This window comes from Phyllostomus discolor, chromosome 4, assembly GCF_004126475.2.
Source record: "Phyllostomus discolor isolate MPI-MPIP mPhyDis1 chromosome 4, mPhyDis1.pri.v3, whole genome shotgun sequence".
Classification (NCBI taxonomy): Eukaryota; Metazoa; Chordata; class Mammalia; order Chiroptera; family Phyllostomidae; genus Phyllostomus; species Phyllostomus discolor.
The window spans coordinates 160294526-160313680 of NC_040906.2; the positions used below are offsets into that span (position 1 = coordinate 160294526).

Consider the following 19155-nt stretch of genomic DNA (forward strand, 5'->3'; position numbering starts at 1 on the left):
TACCCAGCACATAGTCAAATTTCTATAGTGCCTCCAAAAATATCTTTTTAATTTTTTTCTGATTTAGTATTCAAGCAAAGATACTATATTACACTTAGTTATTATATGCTTATTACCTTTTTTAATCTGCAATACCTTCATACCTTTTTAAATGACATTATACGAAATTCCCCTATAAAACCATTAAGGCATATATTGGCTTAGCCAAAAAGTCCATTACGATTTTTCCATACAATGGCTCTATCAATGCTTAGCTGTCTTTAACTTCAGTCAAAACAACTTCATTAGGCTGTATGTTAACAGCTGTCATATCAGCATTCATTAAAAAAAAAAAAACACCTTAAAGACCTTATCAAAATTGGTGAATTTTTGTGCAGCCATTTTTATATTGAAGATGGAAGAAAATACATAACATTTTCAGCATATTATGCTTTATTATTTCAAGAAAGGTAAAAATGCAACTGAAACAAACAAAAAGATTTGTGCAGTGTATGGAGAAGGTGCTGTCACTGATTGAATGTGTCAAAAGAGGTCTGCGAAGTTTCTTGATAGTATTGACATTCTGGCCAAATAATTCTTTACTGTGGGGCTGTCTTATGCATTGGAAGATGTTTAACAGCACCCTTGGTCTGTACCCACTGGAAGCCAATAGCAGGAGATAGCCAGCACACTCAAAATATCCAAATCAATAAAGTTAATTTGTGAAAATGAAAAACGTGTCTTGTCTTTTATAGAAAAAAACCATTCAGATGTTTTGGCCAGCCCAGTAGATTTCTTAGTGTAAAGGTTTTTAATTACAGATTGTAATTAAACAGTCAAATATTCAGATTTTCTATTTCCTCTTTTGTCCATTTGTCATCTTAGTCCTTTGAGTCTGTCAAAAGCGCTGCTCATCTTTTCACTCTCCTCTTTTTCATCTGGCCTCTGAAATAGACACCTCCAGGAAAAAGTGAGTCAAATGCCAGGATCCCATTTTCTGGGTTTATTTCTGCTTCCAGATCTTGGCCCCACAATTCTTCACTGCTTTGGAGGTACTATGATGTAGTCAAACAGTTTTCTATTTTACAGTTCTTCTATTTTTCTCAGCAGAAAATTGTTCCAAATTACTTTTCTACCAATTTATGGCAAGTGGAACTCTGAACTTTTTTGAAATCTACAATTTTCAAGATAGCTGTTTTTTACAAAACTCCTGAAAAACCTCCTGCCTCATCCAACACACAACACGCCTTTATTATTTTAAATGCCTACCCTTACTTCTATAGACAGAATTGCCAGATCCTACTAATATCTTTATTTCTCTCCTTTTCCAGTCATTGCTTTATAAACTGTTTTCACCTTTGGTTTTGATTCCTCACTTTTTTATACCAAATCTTATTTCCTTGACAACTCAAAAAACACAAAAGATTCCCAAATTCCCTAAACCATATTTTGTAAGTCAGTCCTACCCAACCTACTTTTTGATTCATATTGTTCTTAAAAAAAGTTATTAAATGTAAAATACATAAAAATAGCAAAACTCAAATAAAGCAGGGGTTATAAATTAGAAAAGGCAAAACAAGTAAGTCTGTACATGGCAAAATAATGTGAATACTGGGGGAAAAAACTAGTTCACTTATGGCTGAGTCCTGATTGGATCTAGAAGACCAGAGTAAAATCATTAGATCACCCTAGTTTGGCCTTGAGAGAAAGAGACCAATTACAGAGCTGAATAGGGAACTGTCAGGTCTTTCTACTGACCTTCCCACCATTCTTGACCCCCATTCTAGTTTCTATTTATGGTGTGAAAAACTTAAAACTCCTGTAATAATACAGGAAAATCAACCTCCTATAATAATAATTTAAAACTGTAAGTAACAAAGATATATGCTTATTACATGATTCATTTTACTGACTGCTACTCTCAATCTTGGCCTCTTTATTTTAAAAAATGTTTTCATTTGAAGCACATAAAATATTGACATAGTTTCACTGTGCACAGGATACAGGTTTATATAACTATGTTTCCCCGTCAAAATCCAGAGGAGGTAGCAATGTCTACAGTGAGTATTTGGATAAACTAAAACTAAATGCCAAGAATACCACTGTTAAACAGTTTATAATATTTTCTCCCTAAAGCTCCATTTTATTATTATAATAATCAAGAGGAAAGAATAAGCCTGGCTGGTGTGGCTCAGTGGACTGAGTGCTGGCCTATGAACCAAAGGGTCGCCAGCTGGATTCCCAGTCAGGGCACATGCCTGGGCTGCAGGCCAGGTCCCCAGTAGGGGACATGTGAGAGGCAACCACACAGTGATGTTTTCCTCCCTCTTTTTCTCCCCCACTTACCCTCTAAAAATGAATAAATAAAATCTTTTAAAAAAAGAGGGAAGAATAACATTGTAAATAGGTATGAGAATATAGTAAATATAAATCTGAGAAGGAAAAATGCTTTAAAATAACAACAGGTGTCACTTGTAACACACTACCTTTACTATTAGAGGTCATAAAGATCATACAGAAATTTTGGTTGGATTTTCAATGCTTCATTTATTTATTGAACATCTGCTGTATCCCCCCCATACTGCATTAAACAGTAGAGTACAAAGGTACTATGATCCGTGAAATTCCTGTATTATCAAGGCACTCATAGTCCTTCAGGGAAGGAACAGGTGTAACAATTATCCAACAATGAGAAAGTACTCCTAAAAAGTATGGAATAGATGATAATCTAATGGAACACTACTAAGATTAGAAAAGAATAATAAGATATATATGAAGCCTAAGCTATTTCTTCAGAGATGAGAAGCATTTACCCAGATGAACAAAATGGGGAAAGTTACTATAACACATAAATTACAAAGAGGAAAAAAACAGTGAGCTTTGTTCAGGAAATTAAGATAGTAAATGTTGTATATGTTAAGAGTAAAGCTTTCATGTGACAGAATGAAAACGTACATTGCTTTAACTCATAAAGGAGCTTTTCTAATTCCATTCACAGGAACATAAAGAGTAAGCTGAAAATAAAAATGAGCTTTGCTTTGCTTTTTTTTACAAAGATCAGTCTAGTCACAGGCAAGAAAATGAATAAGGAAAGAAGGCTGAGGCAATAGGCTAATGCAATAGTTCAAACATCAGAAGGTGAAAGCTTAAACTAGATAATGGTAAACATGTAGAGGAAGTGATTTTAAGAGCAGCTGAAAAGTAGACTTGACAGAACTTGACAAGAAAAGTAAAAAATGTAGAATTTCTAACATGTTTCTGTTTCAAAATTTGGGAATAGGCCTACCTTCACCACAAATTAACCATGGGATTCACTTAAATCTTTAATGAGCCTTCTTTTCTTTACTTACAAAATAAAAGGATTGGACACCATATTCCATGCTGTCCACACTTGCTTAAAATACCTCTTACTCTAGTCAATGTGCATGGTCTCAAGCAAGTACCTCATATTATTATATCGTACTCAATTAAAATATAAGTGATTGTTCTTTTTACTTATTCTCTTGCTCTACCATTTTTAATACAATTACACCAAAAATATGTCTGTTAAAAGAGCAGCATAAGAGAAATCACAAAGACATGTTTACCATAAGACTAATCTTTTCAAAGCTGCTAGTTTTAATTACATTTCAAGTATCAGCAATATTTTCATATTCTGGCCTCTGACTACAAGAAATAGAAAAGAATCTAGGATTACAGAAAGAATAGCTGACTATTGGTTGACTATTAGTTTCATTAAAGCTAACAGTTATTTAACTTAAATATAGCATTAAAAGTACACATAACAGAGTATTTACCTAAGTTCAACCCTAAGATTTTATCTGTCATAAAAATACTTTTCTGCGATATTATATTAAAAAATAATCAATTCCTTAAATGCATCAGTCAACATATTAGTCCCTAAGTATGAATCAGATGTTTCACAGACAGGCAAAACTCCTAGAATTATGTTTAATGACTGATATTTAAAGCACTGATTTTTGACTTGTCAGAGACATTTGAGAAGTAGTCTGAAGGGTATGTTTTTTCATCTTAATTTCCACATTACTTATATAAAGAAATAATTTAGTTGTGGTACTGAATAAGCTCAGTATTTTACTACTTGTTTTGCTAAGTATTCTGAGGCATTTTAATAATGAAACTAAAGAAGAGGAAGAACACTGTAGTTTTTGGAAAGTACTTTATTAGACCACCCCCCCAGTGGCCTTAACATCTTAGAAATAAAGACAGTGAAGTCCAGAGGGTTAAGACCTAGTCAAGGTGATCTAGGTAGACTGGAGACTGCACTGTTTTCAGTGAACCTAACTGCCTCTATATTCTTAAAACATAAAATGTGATTATATGCCAAATGCTACCACAAATTTCAGCAAAGTGAGCTCTGTTTCCCCTAAGCTTCAGCAAACTCAAGTTTTACTAATGCCCTTGAATTTTAAAAGATCTAAATGCACAAACATACACAACATTCATTTTGTACTTTTACAAGTTAAAACAATGAGAACATTAAGTTCAATATTATACTATATTACAAACCAATGATAAATGATATCAAAATATTTAAAAAATAAATTTAAGGAGTTGATGAGCATAAATAAGAAGCATCACACACATGGGTGTGTTTGAAGGGAAACACCCTTCAAAGCTGGTGTAAGAAAAACTGCCAACCAGCATATGATAATGATTTAATTTTCTCTCTACCAAGAAATCACCTGAGAAAACTTTTATCATTTACTTATCAAGTGAAACTTCATTAAGATCCTAAAATATGCAGGTACTATTTTACGCACTGAGAACAGAGTATTCAACAAGAAAAATACCACCCTATTCTCATGAAACTTGTATCTAGTGGCAAAAAAAACCCCAGAAAATAAACAAGCAAAATATCAGATAACGATAAATGTTACAGAGAAAATGCTCCCAAGGTTTATAAGATAAAGAGTGACTGGGTAATAATATAAGACTGGATGGTTAGTGAGGGCTTCATTAAGGAAACAATTTTTTTAGGTGAGTTCAGAATAACAACTACCACTCTAGGATTAGAGCAGAAGAACATTCTCAGCAAAGGAAACAGCAGTACAAAGACCCCAAAACAGGCACCAACTCAGTGGGTCTGAGGAAGTAAGAAAAGGCCATGTGTCTATAACACAATTAGTGCAGGCAAGGATGAGTCCAAGTCAGAGAGAAAGGTGGATGCCAGATTATATAAGGCCTGAGTACTGGTTTAAACCTTTTACAGGTAACAAACCTGAATTACAGTAGTGTTAACTATACTTTTTAATTATCAGAGTCAGAAATGTGATAATAAATGTCAATGAACAAACTCAGATGTTTTACCAGAGTCATTTTTTTTTATTTTGTTTTCAACCCTAGGAAACTAACATGTGTTAAACATACAGTAATTACAATCTCTAATTATAATTTCTTCCAAATATAATCAATTGATGAGAAAGTTATAGTGTATAACAAGACCTGAAGCAAAGTTCAGCTCCAGTGTTGCCCTTCATTACGTGCTAGATGAGCATCTGTAAGAGAATGAGCTACATGACTTTTAAGGTCTCTTTCAAGCTACATTAAAATTTTAATTTACCTTATCCTTATTTCAAGTAAGGCAGTGGTTTTAAATTCTAAATTCCTATAATTCCTATAAATTAGGGGCAACTCTAAATTCCTATAAATTAGGGGTATCAAACTCATTTTTACCAGGGGCCACATCAGCCTCACGGTTGCCTTCAAAGGGCCAAATGTAATTTTAGGACTGTATAAATGTAACTACTCCTTACCTAGGGGCAAGGAGCTCAGTGCTGCCGCCGGGTAGAAACAAGATGCCAGGCTGGATAAAACAACGTGGAGAGCCCGATTTGGCCCTCAGGCCTTGTGTTTGCCACCTGTGCTATAAATCCTTCATGTCTGATTATATTAGTAATTACTTGTTTAATTCTACCTCCCTGACTCTAACCTAAGCTCCTTAAGAGGTAAGATGGTCTTTCAGTAATTATGAATGTTTGCTTAGAAATTTTAGCCTTTTACTCTATAATATATAATTTAAAAGAAATGTATTTTTGATCCTTAGTTTTTAAATAAACAAAACAAAACTATACCTATTTGTTTTGCAGCCTGTAATATATCTTTTAAGTCTTCATTTACACTTTGCATTTCATTCTTCTCCAGTTTTTCATTCAAAAATGTTACTAACTTCTTCCATGTCAGATCCAAACCTACAATTTGTTCATGAAGTTTAGACCGCTTTATCTGAAAGACATAACAGAGACATACTGGTTAAAGGTTTTCTCAAACCATCATTTATTGCAAGTTTTGCATTACATTATATAACTTGGTACCACCTACAAAAATTCAAAATTTTATCTATTCACATCTAAATTTACTACTCCCATAAGGAGTTTTATTTGAATAAGATTAAAGAGAATCTTATTTATTTAAAAGATATCTTTAATAAAAGCTTTTTTATCATTGTAATCACAATGAATAATCACTATAAAATTATTTTCATACAATAAAATAAAAAGCAAAATGTCCTATATTCAAATGATAATAGGTAACATCCCACGTACCTCTATATTTCTCCTTTATTTTTAACAAACCTTAGACCACATCGTATATAAGAACTTCTGTCATGCTTTTGATGAAAGGCATTTAAAAAAATTAGATTCCTATGATGAGTTCAATATATTCAAATCAGCATTGTTCTCCTAGGTATGATCCTAGAACAGGATAGGCATCCAGGAGGGTCTTATCTATACACACTCTTTTCTTAAGATTTTAAATCTTTGATTTCTCAAGAACTGAGACAGAAAGCAATAAAATGTTTACTCCATATCATTGGCCTTGGTAAACTTCAGGAGGCCCTTGAACAAATGAAAAAGTAGTGGGTCACACAAAAAATTGACATGTTTCTCTTGGTTGCACTGATAATATTGAATAATTCACTATTACTACCCTGCTACAGTTTTATAATTAAAAATGGAGCTAATTAATCTGGGTTTAAGGACAGGAAAATGGGCAAATGTAGATATGAAAAAAGATTAACCATCAATTGAAATAAGTTGTTACAATGGGTCACACTACATAAAGCTTCATTTCTTTTATCTCTTTCGCATATGTTGGAAATTTCCAAACATAAAAAAATTAAATTAAAATGAAGCTCAATGTATCTGCCACTTTCTTTCCCCAGGGGGAAGAAAGTTATATAAAAGCCTACAATAATAAATGAAATCACATGGAATAATCATGTAGTACTTGTCACTTTCAAATTCTAAAATCTTCTGTTGTATACCTAATACACGAGGGCCAATAAAGGAATTTGGTTAGGTGAGAAGAGTAAATACCGTCTTTTTTCAGACCAAAAGATGCACCTAGGTTTTAGAGGAAAATAGAAAAAAAAATGTTGAAGCAAAAAATATGGTAAAATATTTAATAACATAATAATTTCACCAATGTAAATGTAAACAGAACTCAACAGCAGCATTCGCAACCATTATTCCTCCCAAATTTGGGGGTGGGGGATGGGGGGTGCGTCTTATAGTCCGAAAAATACAGGTAATTCCAGTTTAAGATAGCAATATTAATTAATTGTATAGAATATATCCTTATTTTAATTGTTATGAAAATGCAAAACGCTTCCATCCTAAAAAAGGTTAACTGTTTTGTTGTAGCAAAATTCTGTATTACCTTTAAAGAAAAACAAATCTACCTAAAATCTGTTACAAATTATTTCTTCCTAGTATCAATCTTTAAGTAAAGATATTAATTGTAAAACTGCACAAGGGCTTCATTTTTAATTAAAAAATGATTGATTTTATTAATCATTTTTAATAAAAAATGATTGATTTTTTTTAGAGAGAGAGAGAGGGGAAGAGGGAAGAGAGAGAGAAACATTGATCTGTTGTTCCACTAATTTACACATTCATTGGTTGACTCTTGTATGTGTCTTGACTAGGGATCAAACCCTGGACCTTGGCATATCAAGACAACGTTATAACCAACTGGCCTACCTAGCCAAAGACTTTAAGCATTAAAATTCTAACCTATTAGGGAACAGTGTTGGTATTCTATAATAGAGTCAAGTAAATCAGTAAAATGGGTGTTTTTTTAAGATTTTTATTTATTAATTTTTAGAGAGAGGAGAAAGGAAGGAGAAAGAGAGGGGGAGAAATACGTACAAGAGAAGCATCAATCAACTGCCTCCTATATGCCTCCAACTGGGCACCTAGCCCCCGCAACCGAGGCACATGCCCTTGACCAGGAATCGAACCTGCAGTCTTCCAGTTCACAGGCCACTGCTCAATCCACTCAGCCACACCAGCCAGGGCATGGCTGTTTTTTTCATAAAAACAGCATAGGACCAGTTCCTTTATATACTATAGCAGATGACTCATTCCTTCATTAAGTACAGTTCATATACCTTCAGCACTATAAACCCCACAACCAATTACAAAGACCACACAGAAGTCAATTATGAGACCTGATATTAAGTTTGAAAGAGTAAAATTCATTTTCCCATGTTGTACATTGTTTCTCTCCATCAAGTAAGAATTTATCAGAGACCAAAAAACTTACTCAGACAACCCAGGGGTAAATTACTGAACTGAATTACAAAATTAACTGTGGCAGAAACATTAGCAGTAGAAAAATTAACAAAGGATTCAATACCATAGTTCTGATTATTCTCTTCGACAATACAGTTTTATGTGATTAAGATAAAAATTCCCATTAAAAAAGATCAGTATATACATTCCTCTTAGTAGATAAACATTTTAATCACACAGAACTGAGAAAAAGAAATGTCAAATACTTGTCTGTATCCTCTGTTTATAATGGTTTTCATCTTTAAAACAAATTACCTTTAAGTCAGCTACTTCTTCATTATAATTATCTTGCTTGGTGACATTTGAAAAGGAGCGCAAGGCTCCTGTGAGGCGAGGTAAAGTCATCTATTAATTCAATCAATGATCCGTACAATGAGAAACCTGAAACTGAAACAAAACAGGATGATATTTATCTGTTGGGAGCAAGTGGGAAAGGTAATCAAACTCAATAAATTTATCTATATAAGAGAGAGGTAACAAATTAGTTAAAAAGCAATTGTTACCAATGTTGAATAATTCTCCTGACACATTTTGTACCCATGAAGGTTTTATTTTTTTAATAGCACACTGGCTATATGCGGAGAAAGGAAAAAAAAACAAACAAAAATGTGTGTGGGCACTACTATAACATTCCTTCCAAAGGAGTTCTACAGATTCCGAAGTACAGGTCTCAAATACTGCATTACTCTGGCAATGATACTGAGAGAGGGGAAGAAAGCACTTGCCCATCTTTTCTTCAATTTTGTTTTATGCTCACTGATTTCATCTCACATTGTCCCATGCCTTCGGAGTCTCACTGCTTTGTTTTGTTTCTTTTTAAACATGTTTCATTTTTTGATCTTAAAAATGTATACTTGCACATAAGTCCATTGGCATTAGTGGTTCTCTGCTTGGAATGCTCTTCCAATGTTCATATAGCTGACTCCTTGACACACAGGTCCTAGTCTTAGCTTAAAAGATCAAGAAGGGCCTTTCTTGACCAATCTAAGACAGGACAGCTACTCAGTTACTGTCTTATCACAGCACAAAATTTCATTCCTCTTTTATAACACTAATTAATATTTGACATTTACTTATGTGTTATGTTATACAACAAAGAATAAGGTTCTTATCTTTGTCACTCAATAATTATTTGGTAAATAGTAAAGGGAAGAAAAAGGGAGAAAAGGAAACAATGCTAACAGGGAGACTGTAGAACAGAGGAGGAACGAATTCTAGTAGCTGGTAAAGGGAAGAACTTCCAGGAAAAGAAAGAAGTCAGATGACTTGATCTAATCTCCTTTTTTACATGCTGACAACTAACTTTCTGGCAAACAGACTAATAACATTTACTATGAGGGGTGTCCTTATCTCCAGAATACTCTGTTTATCCTGGTTTAGAACTGCTTATTATTGGCCCTCTACTGAATGTCACATAAGCAATATAAGTCTTTAGGATAGTTCTCAATTAGGAATATTTTGCCTTCTAAGGGTCATTTGGCAATACCTGGTGACATTTTAAGTTATCACAACTGGAGGAATACTAACGGCTTTTTGGTGGGTAGACGTGAGTGATGCTGCTAAACATCCTATAATACACAGGATGGCCTCCCAACAACAAAGAATTACCTAGCCCAGCGATTTTCTATCAGTGTGCCACAGCAGGCACACTGGTATAACACAATTTTTTTTTTTTAAATATGCAATACTGTAGGGAACCAGTCTATTTGATGATGGCAAATGTCACTCAGCCCTGCATTGGAAAGCCAACAGGAGCAAAGTGGTGGGCAAGAGCCAGACCCTCAGACCGGTTTTCCCATGGGAATCAGGCCCAGAAAATGCATCCATACATCCAGACTGTTATGGCTTGCTCTTGCTAAAACTCCCTCACCCTGGTCTTAATTGCCTATTTCCAAAGCCTGTATGAACTTTCCCAAGGACGTAATGTAATCAGCTGGCAACCTTTCCCTTCAGCACTGTTATTTTCATTTCCTTCATTGCACCTAAAATGTAGACAACATTTTATGTTGATAACAGATAATAAGACCCGAGGGAAACAATAAAAGCCTGTCCAGGCAAGGGCCGGGGCACTCTCCCCTTGAGAGAGTGGCCATGGTGCTCTCCCCTTGAGAGAAGCAGTCGTAGGACTCTCATCTTAAGAGAGTACTGTACCGTCCCTCTTTCTCCACAGGACTGCTATAGTCTGTGTGCCTTTGTCCTCATCTTCAGCCACAACACACAGACTCTGCTGGCTGGAGACTGCAACAAAATACCTCACTATTTAGTCAGGGGCAATGACCTCTTTTCCCTTAGAATGTCAAATAAAAAAAGGACAATAGCTATATAACAACAGCCACTGATTTGAATAAATCAAAATTATATCTATTTTTTGATCAGATAGGAAAAAATATGTTTTGGTGTTCCACAGAATTTTACTAATTAGTTTATGTGTGCCATGAAATGAAAAGGCTGAAAATTACTAAATCTAGTCCAAAATATCAATAGTGTAAAAATTATGAAACACCACCCTACTGTTGAAAAGAGATGTTTTAGAATATAGGTATTTCCGACAGTACGCAGAGACCCATGAACCTCAATTAAGAGACTTCACTTATTATTTTGGGCCAAAGAACATGTGTCCAATGTGGAAAGGGGGCCATACAGGCTGTCTCAAACCACTACCTGCTTCTACTCTTCTTGACTGCTTATATCCTTTAAGTTATTACACAGTTTGATACTTGAAAAACTCTCTGCCTCCTATATTAGAATGGTTAGATACAAAATAACTTGTGAAATGTTTATCAAAAGAAGAGATAAAGTGAAAATAATGAAGACTTCTAGAAAAGATGGAGGCATAGGTAGATACACTTTACCTCCTCACACAACCAAAAAGAGGACAACAACAAATTTAACAAAAAATAACTAGAACTGCCAGAAAATCAAACTGTAAGGAAGTCCGATGACGAAGGAGTTAAAGTAGAAACATTCATCCAGACTGGTAGGAGGGGCAGACGGGAAGCCAGGGTGGAGAGGACTCCCAGCAAGGTGGCAACTGGAGGACTGGGGAAGGCAAGGGGGCAGCTGGCAGAGTGGACAATACCATATTTGCATGCAGATAAACCAGGAGGAAAAACTAGGGAGCAAAACAGTGGGAGTTGAGAGGGCCAGGAGAAACTCCCAGCTTCACAAGAGAGTTCACTGGAGAGATGCACAGGGTCTTAGAATATAAACAAAACCACCCACCAAGGAATCAGCACCTGAAGGGCCCAATTTGATTGTGGGTAGTGGGGAAAGTGAATGAAAACCAACAGAGAGCCCAGCAAGCAGCACTGTTCCCTCTTGGACCCCAGCACCACAATGCAGCACCATGGGTTGCCCTACCCTGGTGAATATCTAAGGCTCCACCCTTTACTACAAAACAGGTAGGCCAAGACAAAAAAAAAATATGGCCCAAATGAAAGAACAGATCAAAGCTCCAGAAAAAATACAACTAACCAACAAAGAGATAGCCAACCTATCAGATGCATACTTCAAAACACAGGTAATCAGGATGCGCACAGAAATGGTTGAGTATTATTGCAAAATAGAGAAAAAAGTGAAGGCTATGCAAAGTGAAATAAAGGAAAATGAATAGGGAACCAAGAGTGACTAGAAGGAAACTGGGACTCAAATCAACCATTTGGAGCAGAAGGAAGAAAGAAACATTCAACCAGAACAGAATGAAGAAAGAAGAATTCAAAAAAATGAGAGAGGCTTAGGAACCTCCCGGACATGTTTAATCATTCCAATATATGAATCATAGGGGTACCAGAAGAAGAGGAAGAACAAGAAATTAAAAACATTTGAACAAATAATAAAGGAGAATTTCCCCAATCTGGCAAAGGAAGTAAGATTTCCAGGAAGTCCATGAAGCTCAGAATGTCTCAAAGAAGTTGGACCCAAGGAAGCACACACCTAGGCACATCATAATGACATTACCCAAGATTAAAGATAAGGAGACAATCTTAAAAGCAGCAAGAGAAAAGGAGACAGTTACCTACAAAGGAGTTCCCATAGGATTGTCAGCTGATTTCTCTAAGGAAACCCTGCAGGCAAGAAGGGGCTGGAAAGAAGTATTCAAAGCTATGAAAGGCAAGGACATACATCCAAGATTACTCTATCTAGCATAGCTATCATTTACAATGGAAGGGCAGAGAAAATGATTCCCAGATAAGATTAAGTTAAAGGAGTTCAGCATCGCCCTTATTACATGAAATGTTAAAAAGATATATCTAAGAAAAAAAAGATAAAAAATACAAACAGTAAAATGACAACCACCTCACAACTATCAACAACTAAACTTAAAACAAATAAAAACCAATGAGGCAAAGAACTAAAATAGAAACAGATTCACAGAAATAGAGATCACATGGAGGGTTATCAGTGGGGAGGGGTAGCAGGGAGAATGGTGAAAAAGGTACAGGGAATAAGAAGCATAAATAGTAGGTACCAAATAGGCAGGGAGAGGTTAAGAACAGTATGGGAAATGGAGAAGCCAAAGAACTTATATGTACAACCCATGGACATGAACTAAGGTGGGGGAATGACAGTGGGAGGGCAGGTATAGGGCAGAGGGGAATAAAGGGATGAAAAAAATGAGACAACTGTAATAGCATAATCAATACAATATATTTAAAAAACAATGAAGACTATAACAAGAAATGGCTAAGAAAATTTAAAATATAATGTTTAGAATTAAAAATATAAACTTTAAATTTAAAAACAATCACTGGATGGGTTAAACAACAGATGAAACACAGCCAAAGAAAAGTGATGGCCTGGAAGAAAGAAAGAGATTGAAGAAATAACCCACTATGCTGTTACAATATGACAAAGTATAGGTTAAGGAGGACAGAGAGAAACAAGTCCAAATATATCAATATTCCCAGTAAATACAAATAAATTAAACTTAACATTCAAAAGATTGGCAGACTGAATTACTAAACAGCAACCAAGAAAACAATAGAGCTACACCTAAAGTACAGGACAAAGAAAGGTTGCAAGTTAAAGCATAAAATAAGATCCTCCTGTAAAAATACTGAAAATGTCAAATCAGACATAACAGATTTTCTAAAAGTATTATTAGGAATTTTTTAAACTCTCTTCATAATAATAAAAGATATAGCACTAAGAAAACATATGTAAAATTTTTTAATTTGTAAGCATGCTCTGATGAAATTGCCTTAAAATAAAATAAGCAAACCTTCATAAGAAAGTGGCAAGTTCAACATCAAAGTAAAGGTTTAATAATTGATCAATTATTGATAGGTCAAATCAACACCAACAAAAATTCAGTAAAGAATAAAAAACTTGAACAGTGAAATTAGTAAATTTAATGAACATATGCAGAAACCTATACCTAATGATTAGAAAATACATATTCTTCTCAAGTACATCAGTGACAGTTTAAAATGGTCTATGTCAACTAAGCCATGAAGCACATCTCAACAAATTTCAACAAGTATCAAAAGTCAGCAAACTTTTCCTGTTTAAAGAGAGACAGTAAACATTTTAGGTGGGCCAGGCCACCATGCAGTCTCTGACTCATAGCCATTGCTTCATTATTTTTTTTAACAACGCTTTAAATGTGTAAAAATCATTTCTGGGTTCAGGGTGACCACATCAGTTTACTGACCTTCAATACAGTTCACATTTGCTGAGCAAAATAAAATTAGATTAGAAGTCAGAAACAGAAAAGATAAAGCAAAAAACAAATAAGCAAACAGATGACTGCAATGAAGGTCAGTAAATAAATGGTATCAGAAAGGCTAGGGAAAAAAACAGCTGAATTCTAAATCTATATCACACTAAAAAATATTAATCAGGAAAGTAAAATGATCTATTTTAAATGTGAACCACCCACTGGAATGAATTTTGGAGAGTATTTCTGGAAACAAAATGATTCAGGGAGTCACACCTGTGTTTGAATCCTTTCTGGAGCATGTGGAAGAAGAAATCAAGTCAGGAGTCAGTGGAGAGCACAGAGAAGACAGAATTCTCTAACTTTAGTGTGCACGAAAGTCAGCTGAGGGCTTCTCAAATTGCTGAGCCCCAGCATGCAATTTTCTGACTCTCCCCCAACTTTCTGATTCAGCAGATAAAATGGCACTGAGTCAGGACACTGTCAAGGTCAGAATTCAGAAACCATCAACCTTATATTTATAACCCTCTACTATGCACTTCAAAAGGGGCCCATATTCCATGCTAAATCCTAAAGAGAAATTTTACCTTTTATTCTTTACTTGTATTGTACCTTATTGCCACCAATTGGTTAATTATTTGAATTAATCAAATACCATATGCCCAATAAAAGATACAAAAACACTAATACTGGAAACTGTGCCCACTATTTCACATACTGAATACATGCTCTAGAATGAATGGAGAAAGCAATAAGAATATGGTGTTCCCTTAGACTGTTTCAATTACCATATGCATCTCAAACTGTGAACATCTTGCTGCATTGCATGGCTCCAATGTTTGAAACTATGTTCCCTTTCTAAAAAATATATACAACATGGCCATTAAACATAGGCCAAGTTTTTCACCTGGTTCATCTGAAGAAATTGTGTTCTGTTCCAAGTCTGGGGGAAAAATATGGCTTTGCAGGACATATTGAGAGACAGTATGTTGTGACAACCTGGTGTCTTAAGGGATTTTCAAGGGAAATTTTAATTATTCATTATTTCCACCTAACAAGTTTTCTTTTGATCATGATTCATTCTTAAGCAAGAAGCAACTGCTCCTAGCAACTATTAGAATAGTTTCTAATAACTATTGGAGTGTGGACAACAAAGAAAGCAAGAGAAAGATAAACATACACACAGGGTGAGGCAAAAGTAGGTTTACAGTTACTGCATGGAAAATAATAATTAATAAACAACACAAGAATAAGTTGTTTTGCATCCTCATAACTGTAAACCTTTTACCCCACCTTGTAATACACTTTAAATAAATGAAAATATATAATAGTTTGTTAAAATATTTATATGAGGTTCTTATATCCCAATTACTTAATATTCAAAGGTGGGGGGGATGTGGGAGATAAACCTATGCAGGCTCATAACCACAAACCAAATTATCTTTGTATTTCAGAAGACCCTCATAGTTATATTAATTTTATTTTAAAAAGAGTAAGGAAAGCTTTTCTTTTAAATGCCCTTGAAAAAAAGTGGCTAGAATAATATGTCAGTACCAGATGAGAATAAAAATAGTTATGAAGAACATCCCACAAGGATCAAGCAAGCATACATATTACTCTAGAGAATACATGGAGCAGACCCATTACATGCTAGGCAATGTGTATTTTACTTCTCCCCACACTGGTCCAGTGAAGGAGATCCTGGCCAAGATTATCGTGAGCAAAGCAAAATTCTCATTCCACTCCAATCTATGGGCCTCTAAAGGATAGACCCAAGAAATATATGTCTGTCCCTTAATAAACCCTGAAAAAATTATTCTGAATTGAAACCATGAATACTTCCTCTCAAGAGGTACCCTCATACACCAAACCAAAATTCTAGTGATGCTCTGGAACCAGCCTTAGCTGTTCACAAAGAAAGGGTTTTCCTGACCTTGTACACTTGTTTCTCTGTATCACAATTGCATCGAGCACCATTACATTCTTCAATACGAGCTTTGCAACTGGTGACCCCAGAAACTTTCTACCCAAATCCAAAAATATTTATCAAAGGGTATGTGGCCTTAATCTTTACTTACTCTTTTGTGCAAAGTAAAGGAAATTTCTGAAAAGCCCTAACACTGCCACTATGTAAAAGAAATTGGCATACACTTAGTAATAGTAGATGAAATCTCTCTACCGCTTTCTCAATAGAGAAAATCTAGACACTAACATCAGGACTCCAATGAATTAATGTAGTAAATAAGAAATATAAAAAACAGATAAGCAAATTACTAATTCACTAGGCATTATGAACTAGACCAAATATATACGTAGTAAGAATTTTCCTGTGCTATAATAACTTCACTTAATATATGCTTTACTTGACCTTTCTGAAAGTATGATATATATTGCCATGAACATTATGTAACATTCTGGTCTAAACTGCTTATTTCTACATTTATGAGTAAAAACTTAATTACTTATAAAAACAGGGTACTCTCTTTCTCTTTATGATTTATCAGTCAGAAATGTACCCCAACAACATTTTTATGTGCCTTGTTCTGGGCTGAACTGTTACTCCCTTATCATGTTCCATTCTCTGCTACTCACAGCCTCCTAAACTGAAAGACGTTTGAAAGGTCAGGCCTGTGTGTGTGTGTGCGCGCGCACACATGAGTGTATATATAATTATATATATTTTTTCCTATCATTTATCCCTACTATATTCTTTTCCACCTCCACCCACTTTCCTCCCCTTACCAATCACCACAATGCTTTCCATGTCCATGAGTTCTTTCTTATATTCTAATTTCTTTTTTTGGTTTTGCTTTTAGGTTTGGTTGTTAATAGCTATGAGTTTGGTGTCATTTTAGTGTTCATATGTTTGATCTTCTTTTTCTTAGATAAGTCCCTTTAACATTTCATATAATAAGGGCTGGGTGATGATGAACTCCTTTAACTTGACCTTATCCTAGAAGCACTTTATCTGCCCTTCCATTCTAAATGATAGCTTTGCTAGATAGAGTAATCTTGGATGTAGGACCTTGCCTTTCATAGCTTTGAATACTTCTTTCCAGCCCCTTCTTGCCTGCAGGGTTTCCTTAGAGAAATCAGCTGACAGTCTTATGGGAACTCCTTTGTAGGTAACTGTCTCCTTTCCTCTTGCTGCTTTTAAGATTGTCTCCTTATCTTTAATCTTGGGTAATGTCATTATGATCTGCCTTGGTGTGTTCCTACTTGGGTCCAACTTCTTTGGGACTCTGAGCTTCATGGACTTCCTGGAAATCTTACTTCCTTTGCCAGATTGGGGAAATTCTCCTTTATTATTTGTTCAAATAAGTTTTTAATTTCTTGCTCTTCCTCTTCTTCTGGTACCCCTATGATTCATATATTGGAATGATTAAACATGTCCGGGAGGTTCCTAAGCCTCTCTCATTTTTTTGAATTCTTCTTTCTTCATTCTGTTCTGGTTGAATGTTTCTTTCTTCCTTCTGCTCCAAATAGTTGATTTGAGTCCCAGTTTCCTTCTAGTCACTCTTGGTTACCTATTCATTTTCCTTTATTTCACTTTTCATAGCCTTAATTTTTCCCTCTAATTTGTGACCATATTCAACCAATGTTGTCAGCATTGTGATTACCAGTGTTTTGAACTGTATACATCTGATAGGTTGGTTATCTCTTCGTTGGTTAGTTGTATTTTTTCTGTATTTTTGATCTGTTCTTTCACTTTGGCCATTTTTTTGGTCTCATATTCTAATTTCTAAGCCATTTTTCTTAGCTACAAATTATATATGCTACCATTCAGAGGAAAAACAGGTTTTGTCAATGACACCTCCAACTTTTAAAATTTACTTAGTGAAAGAAGGACCATACTTCAAAAAACATTAACCATTAGGAATACACTTTCACCTTTTTTTGAAATTCACTTTCTCTGTTGTTTTAAAAATTACAGCATGTGACCTTAAATTTTCTAACAGCAACATAATCATTTCTCTGTGGATTGCTGGACAACAACTTCTATAGTAAAGATAATCAGAAAAATTGTATGTGTTGATTTTTAATAAAAATGACATCTATATAGGTTGAACAATAATTTTTTTAATGTTTTATAAAGTTGTCCATATAGGGATAGACCATAAAATAATTGGGTCACTAAATACTGGATGTTGCTTTCTGATCCTGAAAGTACCTCTTGAAAATTTATCTATACTGCCTAATATCAGTACATCATCAAATTTAAGCACTCTTTTTCACGTGAGTGACTTCTAAATAGTTCAAGACCTGACACCCTACTTTAAGCCTTCTCTTCACCAAGCTATTAGTCCCATTTCATTCCTTTAATTCTCCTCATTATGCCTTGGTTTATAACCTGTTACACAGAAATAAACATGTAGAAACATGGATGAGCAGTATGTACACCAACTTCAAGGTAGCAAATTGAGGGAGAGGGGAGAGAAGCAACAAAAAAAATTATCAATATTTTATAAAAGAGAAAGATCTGAAAGCAAATTAATACTTGTTATACCTATGTGGCAAGTACAACAGTGTATGTTACATTATTTTCTAAAATGATCTATCCTTGAAATATTCTATAATTAAAAGATATAATTATATTTTAAACAAAAACAGAAAACTAATAAGAGAGATAATAATTGTGAAAACATCAAAATTAACACCTGGCAAACAGCAGGTTCTAAAAACACTACCTGAAAATTCTCAGGCTTTTAAGAGAACGAACCTCTGAACATTAAACATCTGGGCGCCCTTTTAATATTCCCATCCATAATGCACTTCAATTCCATTTAACCTAAATCAATTCTGCCATTTCCAATCCCCAGAGTCCATTTTCCATTCTCTTTAGCATAAAAGTAGATTAAGTAGTAAAATAAACCTACTTTATCTTTTTTAGCATCCTAAGAAAACAGATTGAGGAAT

General features: G+C 34.7%; 1 protein-coding gene across 2 annotated transcripts in view; it reads right to left on the bottom strand.

The window, feature by feature from the left end:
• The window catches only part of ASCC3 (activating signal cointegrator 1 complex subunit 3), a 310528-nt gene that overhangs the window by 285890 nt on the left and 5483 nt on the right, over nt 1-19155 (bottom strand). Inside the window, exons 2-3 of one of the 2 annotated variants that reach the window (XM_028508379.2) lie at nt 8835-8966; nt 6075-6225 (exon numbers count right to left, since the gene is read on the bottom strand). In XM_028508379.2, coding sequence (XP_028364180.1) covers nt 6075-6225; nt 8835-8924 — 241 coding nt within the window. In that variant the 5' untranslated portion in view covers nt 8925-8966. The remainder of the gene's footprint in view (nt 1-6074; nt 6226-8834; nt 8967-19155) is intronic. The other variant, XM_036024518.1, reaches the window with a different exon arrangement.